The 15,067-nt window shown below is 34.1% G+C and overlaps 1 protein-coding gene across 5 annotated transcripts in view; it reads right to left on the bottom strand.

Annotated features, from left to right (window-relative positions):
* The window catches only part of LOC105255053 (hemicentin-2), a 172,482-nt gene that overhangs the window by 1,150 nt on the left and 156,265 nt on the right, over positions 1-15,067 (bottom strand). For 3 of the 5 annotated variants that reach the window (XM_011264109.3, XM_025405983.1, XM_025405984.1), the window contains 3 exons: positions 11,114-11,235; positions 6,073-6,666; positions 2,210-3,066 (listed from right to left, as the gene is read on the bottom strand). In XM_011264109.3, the coding sequence (XP_011262411.1) occupies positions 2,212-3,066; positions 6,073-6,666; positions 11,114-11,235 (1,571 nt within the window). In that variant the 3' untranslated portion in view covers positions 2,210-2,211. Of the gene's footprint in view, positions 1-325; positions 394-2,209; positions 3,067-6,072; positions 6,667-11,113; positions 11,236-12,087; positions 12,199-13,911; positions 14,346-15,067 lie in introns of all 5 variants that reach the window. The other 2 variants (XM_025405985.1, XR_003122394.1) reach the window with 2 other exon arrangements.

Below are 15,067 nucleotides of genomic sequence, written 5' to 3'. Positions count from 1 at the left end.
TTTTCTCTCTCTCTCTCTCTCTCTTTCTCTTTCTCTCTTTCTCTTTACCGAATAAAATATGAATTATGTATATGCTTCTCTAATGGGAGAAAAAATTTTATAACGTATAAGGCTCTATGCAAGCAAGAATCGAAAAGAGTTTTACAAAAGGACAACAACGTAATGAATGAACAATATGTAAAAGATTGAATCGTTGCAATCTCCGTGAGTGAAGCGAGTTCGAGTTCTGTATCCCTCGCGCGAATGGACATTCCGTATTTATGGTGGTACACTCGATTTACGTTATGCGTGTAAGCGGCGTGACATACTCCTACAATGTACCTACAGAGAACGCTTGTCGGACGCCAAATTGTCCTAGTAAATGTACGTATCGCTCTTTGTCAGCTGACCCTCCTACAAACAAACATTGAGAGATATACAATTGATATGGTACGCATGCAGCAAATCCTTCCTTCGCTGCGTATCTTGTGTCGTACGCTAGATAGGATACGATCGCGAGAGATACGAAGACATGCAAGATGTTATATACACAGCGACCGAGAATTGTCTTAACGATTTAATTCGGCTCAATCACGATCGAAAGCAGCGCAAAATTATTTGGCAATTTGTTCGAAGAAATTAGAGTGGTATAAATAAGTTTTTATAGAAAGCGAAGTTACGTACACCGCGAGATCAGGCGGTATTAACGATTACAAATGATCTCACAATCAGTGAGTATCATTCTACATTCCATCAATTTCTCCAGACTTCAAGATGATGGATAATCTCTATTGTACTTCTTTTCGTGCGTATACTACTTCTTATTACAAAAAGTTTATGGCGATCCGACGTTAAATAAAAGTCTACAGAGATGGATTTCATTTCAGTTGGAAATAAGACGAGGGAAAAACAAATCATGCTAGTATGCGCACTAATTATATCTTGATGTGTGACTATTACATATAGAATGTCCTATATTTAATGTAAAATTCGACAGTTTTAGATCCCATAGATATCAACTCGATAATATATTCAAATTTTTTGAGACATCCCGTATACTTTATATTGATAAGTTATATATGTGTTAAATTGAATAGTTCACTCTGTTACGTAAACTTTATGTACGTGGTCGCGCATTTATTATATCTGCACATTGTTTGTTTTATCAATTTTTGCAAAATGGGGATCAATCCAAACAGACGCTACTGATTTTTTTTGCCTGTCGCACCTACTCGTTATTTTTTTTATTCGTTCAACGAAACTTTACAGATACGTATACAAAGCTGTTTCCTTTTAGTAGAGAGGATATTTTTGGATTGAATTTTAAATATTGAAAATGTATTCCCACACGTGTGTCTCTTCGACCGGTTGAAATAAACGGTCTGTCCGCCGCATGTTGCATGTAACAATGTTTTATGTCGTTTAGCATTACCGATTTTTTTTTAACATAAAGGTTTATTGCAATATTGATTTACAGCGCGCGGTTTATCAAAGAACAATCGCGGAAAAAGTGCTAAAATTCAAAAGTGATATTAAATAAAAATTTATGTGTAACGTTGTCAGTATTCGCTTCGAAATATTGAATCACTGTGCGCATCATCAGATATAATAACATATTTTTTCTCGAAAAAGATATTCAATGTTCTGGTATTCTAATATTGATTATTAGCTATCAATGAGAGAGACATTATGATATAAAATTATGTAATATGGAAAAGAATATATATACGAAATTTTTTGACGAAATCAGAATTAGCTTCTTACAAGTTCGTCTAAGCTGGGTTCAAAATTATGATATGCCATCGTAATTAATATTATTAATTTAAAAATGCAAAAGAGAAAATACCTCTGAAATCGTTCCTGAAAATCGAACAAACGCAAACAAACATAAATAAACGCATATAAGCAATGGCAAAGCTAAAGATTATACAATGCGAAAACGCAAGATTGTAGCATTAGAATAGAGAAAGCAGAATGAAAGAAAATGAAAGAGATATAATAATTTGCCCTACCTTTGAACACGTACGTAGAGAACATCTTAAAGAATGTGTTCGGCACGCGCGGGTGCGTTACCTCTAAAGACGCAGCGGTGCCTCGAAGTTTTAAAAACACACAAATCGCCACGGCACATTCTTCTCGAGAAAAAATGCGTTTCCCCGCAGGTAGATAGGGAGGGAAAGTGCCGCGCCGCGCTGAGATGCAGCAGCAAGGCTGCTGCAAGGCCACTAACCTTTAGACATCGATCTCCTGACCGACGTCCCGGAAGTGAAGCTCGGCGTATTGCATTATCGTGGGCGCGGAGGGTGCACGAACGTCGCCGACATTGCCCGTTGACAGCCTCGTCTTCGATATTTTGTTGCGACTTTTCGCATCGTCCATATCCGTCGCCAATTGCGACGTGTTGTTGCCGGTGCTACGATTCGATTGACGATTCCACGACGGTGGCTGCTGCTGCTGTTGTTGCTGCTGCTGACGCGCCACCGTCGAGTTCGGTCTGTGATAGTCGGTGGAACACTCCGCGTTTATGTCATCTTCATAGTAATGCGGATACGAGATCTTGTACATCGTCTCGGACGCGTTCAGATCTGGGATTTGGTGGAAGCTGGTCTCGCAATCGGGAGGCGAGACGCCGTTGAAAGTAGTCTCGTTACGTCGCGATGGAGCCTCTCCTCTCTGTCGGTTTTGCTTCGACTTGCTCCGATCGCCCGACGTTCGCTCGTACTTCCGATACTTTCGGTTACGCTCGTTTCGCCGATTCGTCGTCGAATGTCGACGTGACGACGACGACTGTCTCGCGTCGTGATTGCCATAATTCTGCTGCTGCTGCTGTTCCTCATCCCGATGCACCGCGGGCAAGTGATTGCCGGTCGTGGCGGCCTCGTGATGCACCAGGGTGGACGGCCGACTGTTGTTAGTGTGAACGAGGGAGGTTTGCAGGGGATTAACTATCGAGGGATGATAGAGGTTGCGCGTTAGTGGCAGTGTTAGTTGATTCGAACTGTTGCTCGGTAAGGGGTAGCTGTACTGCTGCATTTCCTGCCGATGCTGCTGCTGGTAGTGTTCTTTGTAGTTGTATAGGCTGTCGGTCTGCAACAGGCACGGTTAGTAGTTGGGACCAGGCGAAACGGGGATGCGAGTTAACGCGACGTAGAGAAAAGTGTGAATAAATTGGACGGCTGAGACATTATTTCGATTTTTCATTCTTAAATAACGAATCTATATAAATGATCACATTTTTCGTGAGATACGTGCTTGTGAGATACATAGATTTGGCTATTACTTTTAGTATGAATATATATATATATATATATATATATATATACATATACATATACATAATCATAATTATAGTATATTTATAGTATATTTATAGTTGTAATATAAATTTTTTTAAATCGAAAAGAAAGAGGTTGGAATCAAGTGTACGGAATTTCATATCGGAAATTTGATGTGCAAACATTCATTATCAGATTACTCAGATCGTTGCTGCTACTCTCCTAAATTGAAACAATAATTGATTAAAGAAATAACAAAATTTCATTCACGATCAACGAGTATTTCAAATACATTTTGCTCCTCTATCTTGTATTCCAATCATTATGTCCAATAAAATTTCATTGAAAAATTAATAATAAATTACATATGTATTTGCAAGCTGTAGCTTTTTCTATTTAATTTGAATTGCTATTTATTGAAAGAAGTTTTCACACATATTTGGAAGGAAGCATATATAACTAGTGTTTAAATTCAAAATTACATACACATTCAACATTATATACATATTATACATTTTCACTTTTAAGAGAGATGTGATATAAATTCATAAAAAAGTCAAAAGAGAATTCGCATATTTCTTTAATAAAATATTGCTATAAATTTATGTTTACGATAATATGTTACATAAAATGCAATTTAAAATATTGATTAAAAAAGCTTCTACCATTAGATTCTTTCTGAAAGATTTAATTATTAAAATTCTAAAAGATTTAATTAAGCTATATTATTCCTATATTTATTATTGAAACCATCCACTTTTCCATTACTTTTCAAATAATACACCGATCCCATTTAAGAGAGTACAATATACTATATATAAGTATATTTTCATAAAACATTTTAATCGCGTTTATATATAGAGGATTTACGCACAAATTATCGGATGATAGATTTTATTCATGCGTTCTCCTCACTTCAAAGAATTCTCCGTTGACAGTGTTCATCGGCGCACCTATATTTGATACTTTATATAACAATATATAACAATATATATGTGCAAGGATTTATGTTATTGATCGATAAGTGAGGAAAGACATTTCAAAATTTCGCAATGTGCATCTCTCTTCGTTGTTGATAAAAATAAAAGAACAAACATTTACATATGTTGGAAGAAACGAATGGCAATTGTAAAAAAAAAAAACCTTCGAGATAATATCTCAGGCACGTCCGTGTTTCGAAACAATAAAGAGCTCGAGTCATTGGTTAAGCGTGTGTGACAGTGAAAACTTACTTGACACGCGGCCAACATGCACAAGGGCGGTCGCTACATAGATGCCCGGATCCAGCTTAGCAGGGAAAATATGATTTCCGATTATAACTCGGCTTCCAGCAACTCTACCTCCTACTTGCTCGAGAAGCTGCTGTTTTATATCTATTACGGACACGTAAATCGTACACATGCAGTAGGCGCGAGATGCTAATGTTACTCGGTGCTTATAAGGGAACGGAGATTGACCTCTTGCTCGCTGGACATTGCCGCTCGTATAACTTTCATGCTTATATATAGTTTGATTTTTTAATAAAATTATAAAAGTCTCCGATACGAGAATCATTTATTTAATGACGCGATAATGTTCGTAGAGTCATAACGAGTGATCTATAGCGAGTTTAGATGTATATCGGGAGCCATCTAAGGTACCATTTATGCTTATTACTGCTATTACTACTACGATAATATAAATCTGTTTCAAAAATGCTTTCAATCACAGACTAGCTCGATTATTATTATGGCAAATTAAAATCGATAGTGCAACAAAAAATAATTATATACGAATAGCAATTATGTATAAAATGTCTATAGGTTTCTTTTTAATGATACAAAATTATTGTATTCGCACAGAATTGCTTGTAAAGGCTATTAAAATCATAAAAAATAAAAAAAAACAAAAAAACTTTATTTTAAATTTTAAAATATGAATAAATTTAAATAATATGAATAAATTAAAATAACTTAGTATCTTTTTAAAGGGAACTCTAATTATAGTATGTAATTATATGTATTGAGTATATAAATATGCGCACGCCTTTTATATCCGATTGTTTCACTATATAATTGATCTTTAATCAAATTTCATTATGTTCCATTTATAATTAATGCAAGTCATTATTCATTGTAATAAAATATTTTGTTTCACGTTGTTTCAGGCTTCGAGTTTAAATACTAATAACAAATATTTAATATATTATACTTTGAGACATGTAAAAAATTTGCATTTCAAGCAAATAATATTTTTTTCCATTATTTTACTTTCTTTGAATTCTGGTATAATTCTGGATTTTTACAGATTTTTTGTTAAGACGTTACTTTGAAAAGCATTATGCTTTGCTATTAAAGTATTTGATGAAAGCACAGCATTCTCTGGAAGAATCTTGTATATAAAAATAGTTAAAAAGCTTCCACAAATATTAAATTCAATACATTTCTCATGTACTTTTATACGAGTATATACACAATTTTGTATATGTTGCGTTTGTATGTGTATACGTATTCTGTTCTTCAATTCTATCAACTATATGCCGGTAAGCTTCAAATATTCTTGGCTGTAAAAAAGCAAAATCAGAAAATATTTATTATATGTATTTAACGATATCTAAAATTTTATAACATTAATAGTTAACTCTTAAAGCTATAATATAAAAATTACGATAATAATTATCGACATGTTTACATCTGTGAATGATTACTCGACAATACGAGCCGATTGCAACAGGACTGATCGAGAGACGGCTCCCGAAAAGCTCGTTCGCGGCAATGTCCGCGAGCAACGTCATCAGATGCGGGATTTTCTTATTGTAGATGATGAATAGTTGACAAACCTTAAGCTTAGGCAACGAAGCGTTTCTCGGCGGAAAAACGGGGACAGGGACATTTTGGTAAGTGTGTTTGGACGGATCGATCTTCTTGGACATCCTCGGCGCTGGTATTGGCGGTGTCGTTGGCGATGATGGTATCGGCGTCGAAGGCGCCGATCGGCTCATCAGATTGACCGATCCCTGGCTCAAAGTCAAGGACGGCGTATCCTCCACCGATCGGACAATCGTCGCGATCGTGGCCGTGCTATCGCTTCTGTGCGGACACGTTTTATAGATCGGTATCGCGTACAACTCGTACTTCTTGCGGATGTTTTCGTGTCGACGGCACAGCCGTAGGGAGTAAAACTGCTGCGAGTGCTTCTGCTTGCGTCGTCGCGGCTTCAGGGTGTTGTACTTGAGCACCGGAGAATTACCCCTGGGCACGTTGTAAACGTTGTAGTGGGGCCCCAGGTGGCTCATGGTAGATTCGTAGCCGGAACTGCCGTCGCAGAGGCTGACAGCTCTGCTGGGTGGCCGCGAGGAGCACGGCGAGGCCGTGAAGGAATGATGCAACGTACCATGCAAAGCCGAAACTCGGGCAAACTTAGGAGTAACCAACTAAAACAAAACGCAGCCAGCGGCCATTCGCATACACAACATCCTTCGATTCGATTTCGGTTCGGTTTGCTGATTAACGTTCGATTATCCGATAACATCGATGACGGCGATTCGAGGCTAATGACATTTCGCGATGACTCGATTAGCGATGCGAAGTCTCGACTTCGTATAGTAGATTGACCGAAACGGCACTTCCTCGCCGTAGGACATAAGTAGCCAATCTATGTCAATCTCTGAGTTGCTATTGGCATTTTGGGTGAGTACTACTGATATAGTTATGTCGCTTCTATCCTTGCGATGATTACGATCAAGTTAATCTAATATTATACGCTTGATAATGATGTTTCGAGGATATAACGTTCATGATATAACAATATTACCCAGTATGAGATAGATATCGGTTGACATAGATGTCTAAAAATATTGGAGAAATCTTCAGAAGATAAAATTGTATTAAAAATAATTGTTATATAATAAAATATTACTTTATAAAGTAAATAAATAATTTTATAAAATAGAATTATTATATAACAATTATTATATAACAATTATTATATAACAATTATTTCTAAAATAATTTTATTTTATGAAAATTTGCGTAATGTTACTATGAATATTACATCGGTTAATTTAACAAGCATAATGTTAAATTAATTTGGTTGTAATCGTCATAAAGATAGAAGTGGTATTAAATAAAAATAAAAAATGCTATATCAGTGGCAGTCATATAAAATGAAAATTTTTCTCAAAATGATTATCTCTAATTTCTATTGTGTAAGAGACAACTGCATTGTATTACATGAATTATCAAATTATGATTAAACAAAGAACATTGTAATTGTACTTTTCTTTAACTTTAATAAAATCACAAAATAGAATTATTGATGTAACAATTATTTCTAAAAATAATTTTCTTCAACCTCTATTATGAAATTATATTATTGAAAAATAATTACAATGTATTGTTAAATTATGATTGAACAGAGAAGCTGTATATACGTTATAATTGTATTTTTTTAAACTTTATTCGATATAAATTCTAAATTTTAAATAATGCTTTGTCGATGAAAGAAATCAAATGATAAAATTTCTTCATAATTTTTTGAAATAATTATCGTTAATTGAAATACAGTATGATGATGCCAGGAAAATAATGCGTCTATTCCGGCTATTGTTGATATGTTAGGACCATCATCTATTGGGTATCGGCCCTAATTATCGAATGCCCTGCACCAGCAACACGGCGTGCTTATTGCCTCTCATCGAATTATACGTTGATTGATTCAGATTGCGCTCGGATTGTGAATACTAGCGAATTAGGTAAACCGATTCTGCTAATTTCGCTTGGTGAGTTTGCCGAAATGAGCTTTGCCTATATGGATTTTCGATGTCAAGAATGCCTTCCGTTAAACAAAAGTAGGTCATATGTGTCAAGTGTAGGAATTTGTCACGAAATTACTACAAAAATAATTAAATATATAACTGTATCAACGATATTATATACAAATTTAATACTTATTATCTAGAATTTTAAAAAAATTGCGGGATTGACATAATGCATGTAGATTATCTAAACTAATTCATTAATTATTACATTATACTATTAGATAATTATTTTTATAGATACTATTTATATTCAATGGGGATGCGATTGAAATTCTAATTGATATAAACAAATATTATATTCTGTCTGAATAGCCGATTTAGCTCAATAAATTTATTATTTTTAAAAATAATAGAGTCCAAAAATCTATAATAATTTTATTGATAAATAAAATTGCGATGAAATATAGAAGATTTCATTTGATTTTTAAAATATAGATAATGTTACGTTACTTTTCATTCAACATGTGACATGGATAAATGATTCGAGCGTTAATCAGCATAAAATCAAATATATCGATTTCCATAAGAATAATATTACGAAGCCGTTCCGTTGTAAAAAGTCACGAGTTATTCGGAACTCATTGCAACAATTGGTCCTTTTAAAAAATGTTAAAGTGCGAGCACAAGTTAGAAAAAAAAGAGGAAAGCGAGCAGTAAATTTATTTTCGCCAAAGTAGCAATGCTCGTTACACTCGCACAGCACTGAATTACCTGTCCACTACGATGTTCTTTTTTTCCGCTATATTGATTGGGCTACGAGACTTCCTATAGCTAATAAAAGTATTCGAAAGTTGGCAAAAAAATGTGTGTCGTAAAGGCAGCGCAAAGAATTAATAGCACAATCACTTACTTGTTATAAACTAATAATTTCGTTTACTTCTCATTGGCAAATTATATCCCTCTTAATTTTATCAAACTCTGTTAAATTATCGGTATTGCGATTATCTGGAAGACAATCGATAGAATATTATCGCTAGTATATTATACCAAGAGAAATGATATAACTAATAGTATATAAAAGCAGCCATTTGTAAAATGCATGAGTAATTAATTCGAAAAAAGATTTTAAAATTGGAGAGAAAAATTATAAAACTTATAAATTGCGCTCTCTAATACAACATATATTTTTCAGTAAAGCATATATATAAATTTTGCTGAAAATTATTATCTGCTTTTGATCCGCAGTTATTTTTCGCTGCGTGCAGAGTATCATTGTGAGAGTATCACGTCTCATGCGAATAAAACACTTTGACGACATACTGAATAAATGAATGTTTCACTCGACATGCATTTTAATAGCATCGGTTTCGCATGATTATCGCTAAAAGCGACGCGATTACGAACCTCAACTCCGCAACCAACAATAATATCGTTGACAAGCAACGATATTTGTATATTAATCATCACGAGAGATAATGACGGCAAATTGTCAGTCGCTATTATTAATTACTCTTTTACCTTTCCATCATAATATTTTAGTATACATATTCCAATATAATATAATTTATGTTTAAATACAAATAAAAAAATAGAAATCTTATGAATTAAAATATTGAAACAGATGCATCTTATGAATATTATACAGATGCAGATTATTATTATATCGTAGAAAATTGTTTTCTCAAGATATATTGAATCGGCCACATTACTATCAAAATAAATCTTGGTTCAAAGAGAGTCCGTAACATTTCTCGAATTGAACTGACGCTCTACGAAGTAGAATATCCTTTGCAGCATACTCAAGGGAGGACGATATATTTATTCGCTTGAGAAACGCGATGTGGTAGAATCGATTGAGATGACAGAATTTACATCGTAAAGATCCAGATCGACGTTATCGAATACGTTTCTAAAGCGAAGAAGACTTAGATAATAATATCTCAAGTATGTTGTTACGGATCTTCCGGTAAAAATAACATTCTTCTTTTTAACGTTATACATGATATTCTTTTCCGTCTAAAAGATACAAGGTAGCTAGAAATTTGCATACTTTACTAAAATTTCTTTCTATTTAATGTTTAATTTGTAGAATGGCTGTATGTTCTGTTATTTTAAAAGGTTTCACGATTTTTGAGATATGCAGCAAACTTCAGATCTCTTCTTTAATTTTAATTAATTCAAATAGAAGTGCAAGTCGCTTGTGGAATGGTGAAATTAGTTAGTTTAATTAATTATTTTTATTTTAATTTCGCTTGAGGCGCATCAATTAACCATAATAATTTGTGATTAATGAAAGTATGGTTGTACTTGTTAAAAGAGACGAGAAGTAGTGGAGGAAGCGACGAATGCATTTTCATGCGATAATTCGATAAAGCGAATGAGTCCAGGATTGGCCTCTTAATTGCGAAACAACGATTTGGAAAGTCAGTACGCAGTAACATTATAGCCATTATGAGGGTCGAAAGAGGCTTCGGTGTAACCGAGCTCAGGGGGTAGCTCTTACAAAGTGAAGCACGAGCAATTCCGTAGGAGGAACCGTATGTCGAAGTGGCGAGGCACTTCTAAGTGCTTGTGGGCCTTCGAAGAGGTTGAGCGACGCGAAGGGTCGTACTAATATCTACCCTCTTGGCCTTTCACCGCATTTCACTTGCTATCACCTCTCGAACATATTTGGTCAGAAGGAGGTAACGTTAATCGAACTGTTCACGAAACTTAGGCTAACTGGCAGAGATGTGCACTAAGGGGTATCGATGTAACAACTTAGGTCGATCTTGAATGAATTTAGTTTCATCTTGAATTACGTCACTCTTCCGGCATAGTCGAAGCATAGTCGAAAATCCAAGAATGTTATAATTAAATGGATATATATCACTTGTATAGTTATTCTTTCTTTCATAAAAACTATTTATAATATTATTTTTTCAATTATTTAATATTATTCTTATCAACGTTTAAAATTGTTTCGCGACTGATATATTTGTCGTCATTAATTCTCTTCCTAGTTTCTCTTCTTCTTTGACAATCACGCTAATGTGCATGTTACAAGCCGAATCTAGCTCTCATGCGGTCCGACAAGAATTTTTCGTTTTTTTTTCTTCTATACGATGATCATTATACTAACCTTGTTAGGTGGCGCTTGAATTCCGTGGAAAGGTAAGTTTTCGTAGAATGTCTTCGTCCCCGAGTCGGGCAGAACTTCCGACACACTGTTCACATGATTGTTATTCGCGGCTTGATTGGGATCTGCAATTGCAAAAAGAGAATGACATTGCATAAATTGTCGACGATGGCAATAGACTCGACGTTCCACGATCGACCAACACATTTTAACTCAATCCAATATGAAAACCAATTTTTATTATTACACAGTAAAAAGAATATAAAACATGGTAACAGCGAAGAAAAAAAAAGCTTGGAACAGATTGCAATTTCGAATTGAATTTCAAGATATATAATTATAAGATTAAAAAATTCTAAGCAATCAATCGCGTAATTAATGCAATTTTTTTCTTGTATCAGGATTCTGTATTTCTGAATCCTACGATTCGAGCCTAGCTTTCAATTTATGATTCTATTTTTTTCATTTAATTTTTCAACTTGTACTATGAATACGAAATATTTATAACTTGAAATATCGACACGTAGAATAAAAATATCTCTCTGTTAAATTATGTAGCATATGCAATAAAAAATTTTGTATAATTTTAAAAAAGGATGATGCGTGAAATTATAAATGCGTGACATTATATGTATTTCTAATACTATTAGTTTACTAAGACAAGTGTAATTTATGTGGTCGGTCGTTGTGTGTATTTTCTGTTAATGCGAAACTATTCTTGCGAATTCGTGCGGCATGTATATGTGGACTGTCTATAGCTAAATAATCCTTTACTTCGCACTAATGATTGCGGCATTCGCATGTATCTGTGAGCTCACATTTACGTGTGTATTCCTTCTATCCGGCGATGTGTCTTGGCGAAGTAACACATAATGTTGGGGAGGAAATCCGTCAATTTTGGGGAAGGTTCTAAGTTAAATTATGCGAGCAAGTCAAGTTGCGCAGACATGCGTGTTATGAAAATATTTTATACGTACCTGCTCCAGGTTTTTTTCGCTTACGAGACGCATTGCCACGATGCGGTTCGTGAGATGGCTCCATAGTGTGCAATATCCGCTGTCGTGGCATGATTCTTTTGTAAGTCACAGCTAAACATACAATCAACAACGAGCGATGTCACAAACACATAAAGCTCTTTCATGCGATAGCTCGATCAAACGTAATCGGTTATGGATGTTAAATAATACAGAATACATAAATGTTTCATCTCTGGTTTTAAGATAAGCGTACTATTACAAAGACAATACAAATAAAAATATATTATTATAAGAGAATGAATCATCTCATATGTTTTCTCAAAAAACTAATTTGTTTTCATGTTTTCCTTACAATTTGAGATGCAACACTTTGTATAAATTGTAAAATATACTTATTAGTAAAATACTTAGTAAAATATTCATTCTTAAAATTTCTTTCAGATAATTAAATTGCGCATCTCAAATTAAATTAAAAATTATATACATTTTATGTATTTTAAAAGAACCATATACGTTATTAAAAGTAGCATATTTGTATCAATGAAAAATAATAATGTAAATAAATAATATTTTAATATTAAATTGTATAAAATAAATGTAAAATATAAATGAAATATTTATTTTTTTCGTTAATATAATGAATTTAACAAATTAATAAATTGATAAAGATAATTGATAAATAATGAATTTAATTTTAATTTTTTGCGCTGGATATTGATTTTTCCGAGTTTCGAGTATTCAGTCATTTATTAAAATCTACAGAGAGGGACTAATTGTAAGTAACGATAAAGCTCTTAAGCATTGTTCTGAGGATAATAAAATCGAATTTTCCTAAAACACGAAGTTTCTGCCGGTATGGAAAAGTTAGATGTTTAATTACCCACCGCATACATTAGCTGTATGTTTAATGAGATTTCAAACTTCTCTACGAGACATGTACGTGTAGAATACGTACTTTACTTATATTATATACTATCCAATAACGTGGCAGCATTTTCCTTTCATTGTGTAGAGACACGTAAAAAGTTGCAAAAGAGAAGTCACAATTAATGAAAGATAATATGATAAAGTTTATTATTAGTCTATGACGACAAAAAAAAAATAAAAAAAACAAAAAAAAAATAAATCGAAAAAAAAAACTATAGAAAAAGTAACGAGAAACGCGTTCTGCCAAGAATGAAATCATAAAATCAATAACGTAAGATATTGGCAAGATAACTAGATAATACTACGGAATCTATACACACGCACACATACATACGTTTATGTATATATATATATATATATATATATATATATATATACACACGTGTGTGTTATATACATACGTACATATATATAAAATATTCTATAATAGAAGATATCGATGAAATATGTTGCTATGTGTTTATAAAGCTGATAATGTAGTCGCTGAGATTCTCACAAAGTGCGTTATTTTTTCGCAGAAAATAATAAAATAATCTTTGTAGTGGCTCATTATATGTATAATACCCTACATATATATCTTGTGGATTCGAAACAAATTTAGAGGATACATTTGGTTTATTTTCGGTATGGATTTGTTTAAATCATTTGCATTCACAAATATTTGCTTCTCCGCTGATCGTGAATCTAGCTTATATCACTGTAAGCGCATCAAATTTTAGTGTGAAATTAGAAATACTAATATTTAGAAATATTCTTAAGAAGTGTTCCAAATTTTAAAATTATGAAAAATCATGTGTATGCATGTGTGTCTCACAAACAGAAATACAAGGGGGGACAAAGCAAGCGGTCGCGAATGTAAACGGATTAACATCGGATCGCAGTTTGCGACTCTCTTACCTGTTTTCTCTCGAGATATACCGGGCAGGGTGGCCTGTTCCTTGAGTTGTACACCAAACATGGCTTTTATTTTGTTAGCCCGGGCGAGCATACCGTCCTCGTGTAGACTGTTCAAACTGGTTGTTCTTTGTACGGCCTGATCTTTCCTACCGCGGCGGAATACCGCGCGTGCCGGATTGCAGCCGATCGGTGACAAGGGCGTCTCATCTAGATATCGCTGTCTGAACGGTTCGTCGCTCTGTTTGCCCACCAGCTCGTTACGCAGATTAGATTCGTTCGCGCGAACGCTCAAGCCGCCGGATCGTAGGCTGTGAGTTCGATTGATGTGCACCAGCACGCCCGGCTTCAAGGGCCATCTTGGTGCCGGGGTCGGCTGCACCGGGCTTTGCACCGAGTGCGAGGATACCGTAGGACTGGGCGGTCCACCGTCTGGACTATTATAACGATCGGGGTCATACGAGAAATAATCGAGTCGGATAAATGGGATCGATGGGACGCGATGCGATGAGTCTTGGTGATAAAATTAGAGAAAAGGATAAGTATTTTTGTAATTGACTTTATAATAATAAAATGTTTGTTAAAATTTTATGTAAAATATCCGCAATACGTAATATTGGACGTGTAGATATAAGAAATTTTTAATGCATTTTAATGATTTATATTCAAGCAATATATATACATATATCAAAAGTTAGCGTACATCTTTTTGAGATGAACCTAATTTACATAAAACATGAGTGGTTTAATATCTCTTTAGAAGAGAAATGGCATTTAAATTTAGAAACTTTATTGGAAACTCATTGTGCGTTGTCCCATTTATCCCAAGGATCTCAATTACCCTATTTGACCCGAATTGTTGTGCAAAGTCGACCATCACGAGAGAGACGGGAGATCAAACGTGCAAAAGAGCGGATAAAAGGATAAATAAATCAATTGTACGAATTCTCCTTATCAAGCTTGTTGAATTTGACAAGATAATAAATAAATATTTTTTAAACAATTTTTGAAACCCTTCCACATTCTAAATAAAATGTCATACAAATTTTAACAAATAAGCCATATGTTTTGCTATAATAGATATAATTTATTCGCGAAGTAAAATTTTCTGTAAGCTTCTTGACAATGTGTTTTTACATTAAGTTATCACCCCGAATTG

This window comes from Camponotus floridanus, unplaced genomic scaffold (assembly GCF_003227725.1).
Source record: "Camponotus floridanus strain SB8 unplaced genomic scaffold, Cflo_v7.5 scaffold13, whole genome shotgun sequence".
Lineage (NCBI taxonomy): Eukaryota > Metazoa > Arthropoda > Insecta > Hymenoptera > Formicidae > Camponotus > Camponotus floridanus.
This window is presented reverse-complemented; position numbering and strand designations above follow the sequence as displayed.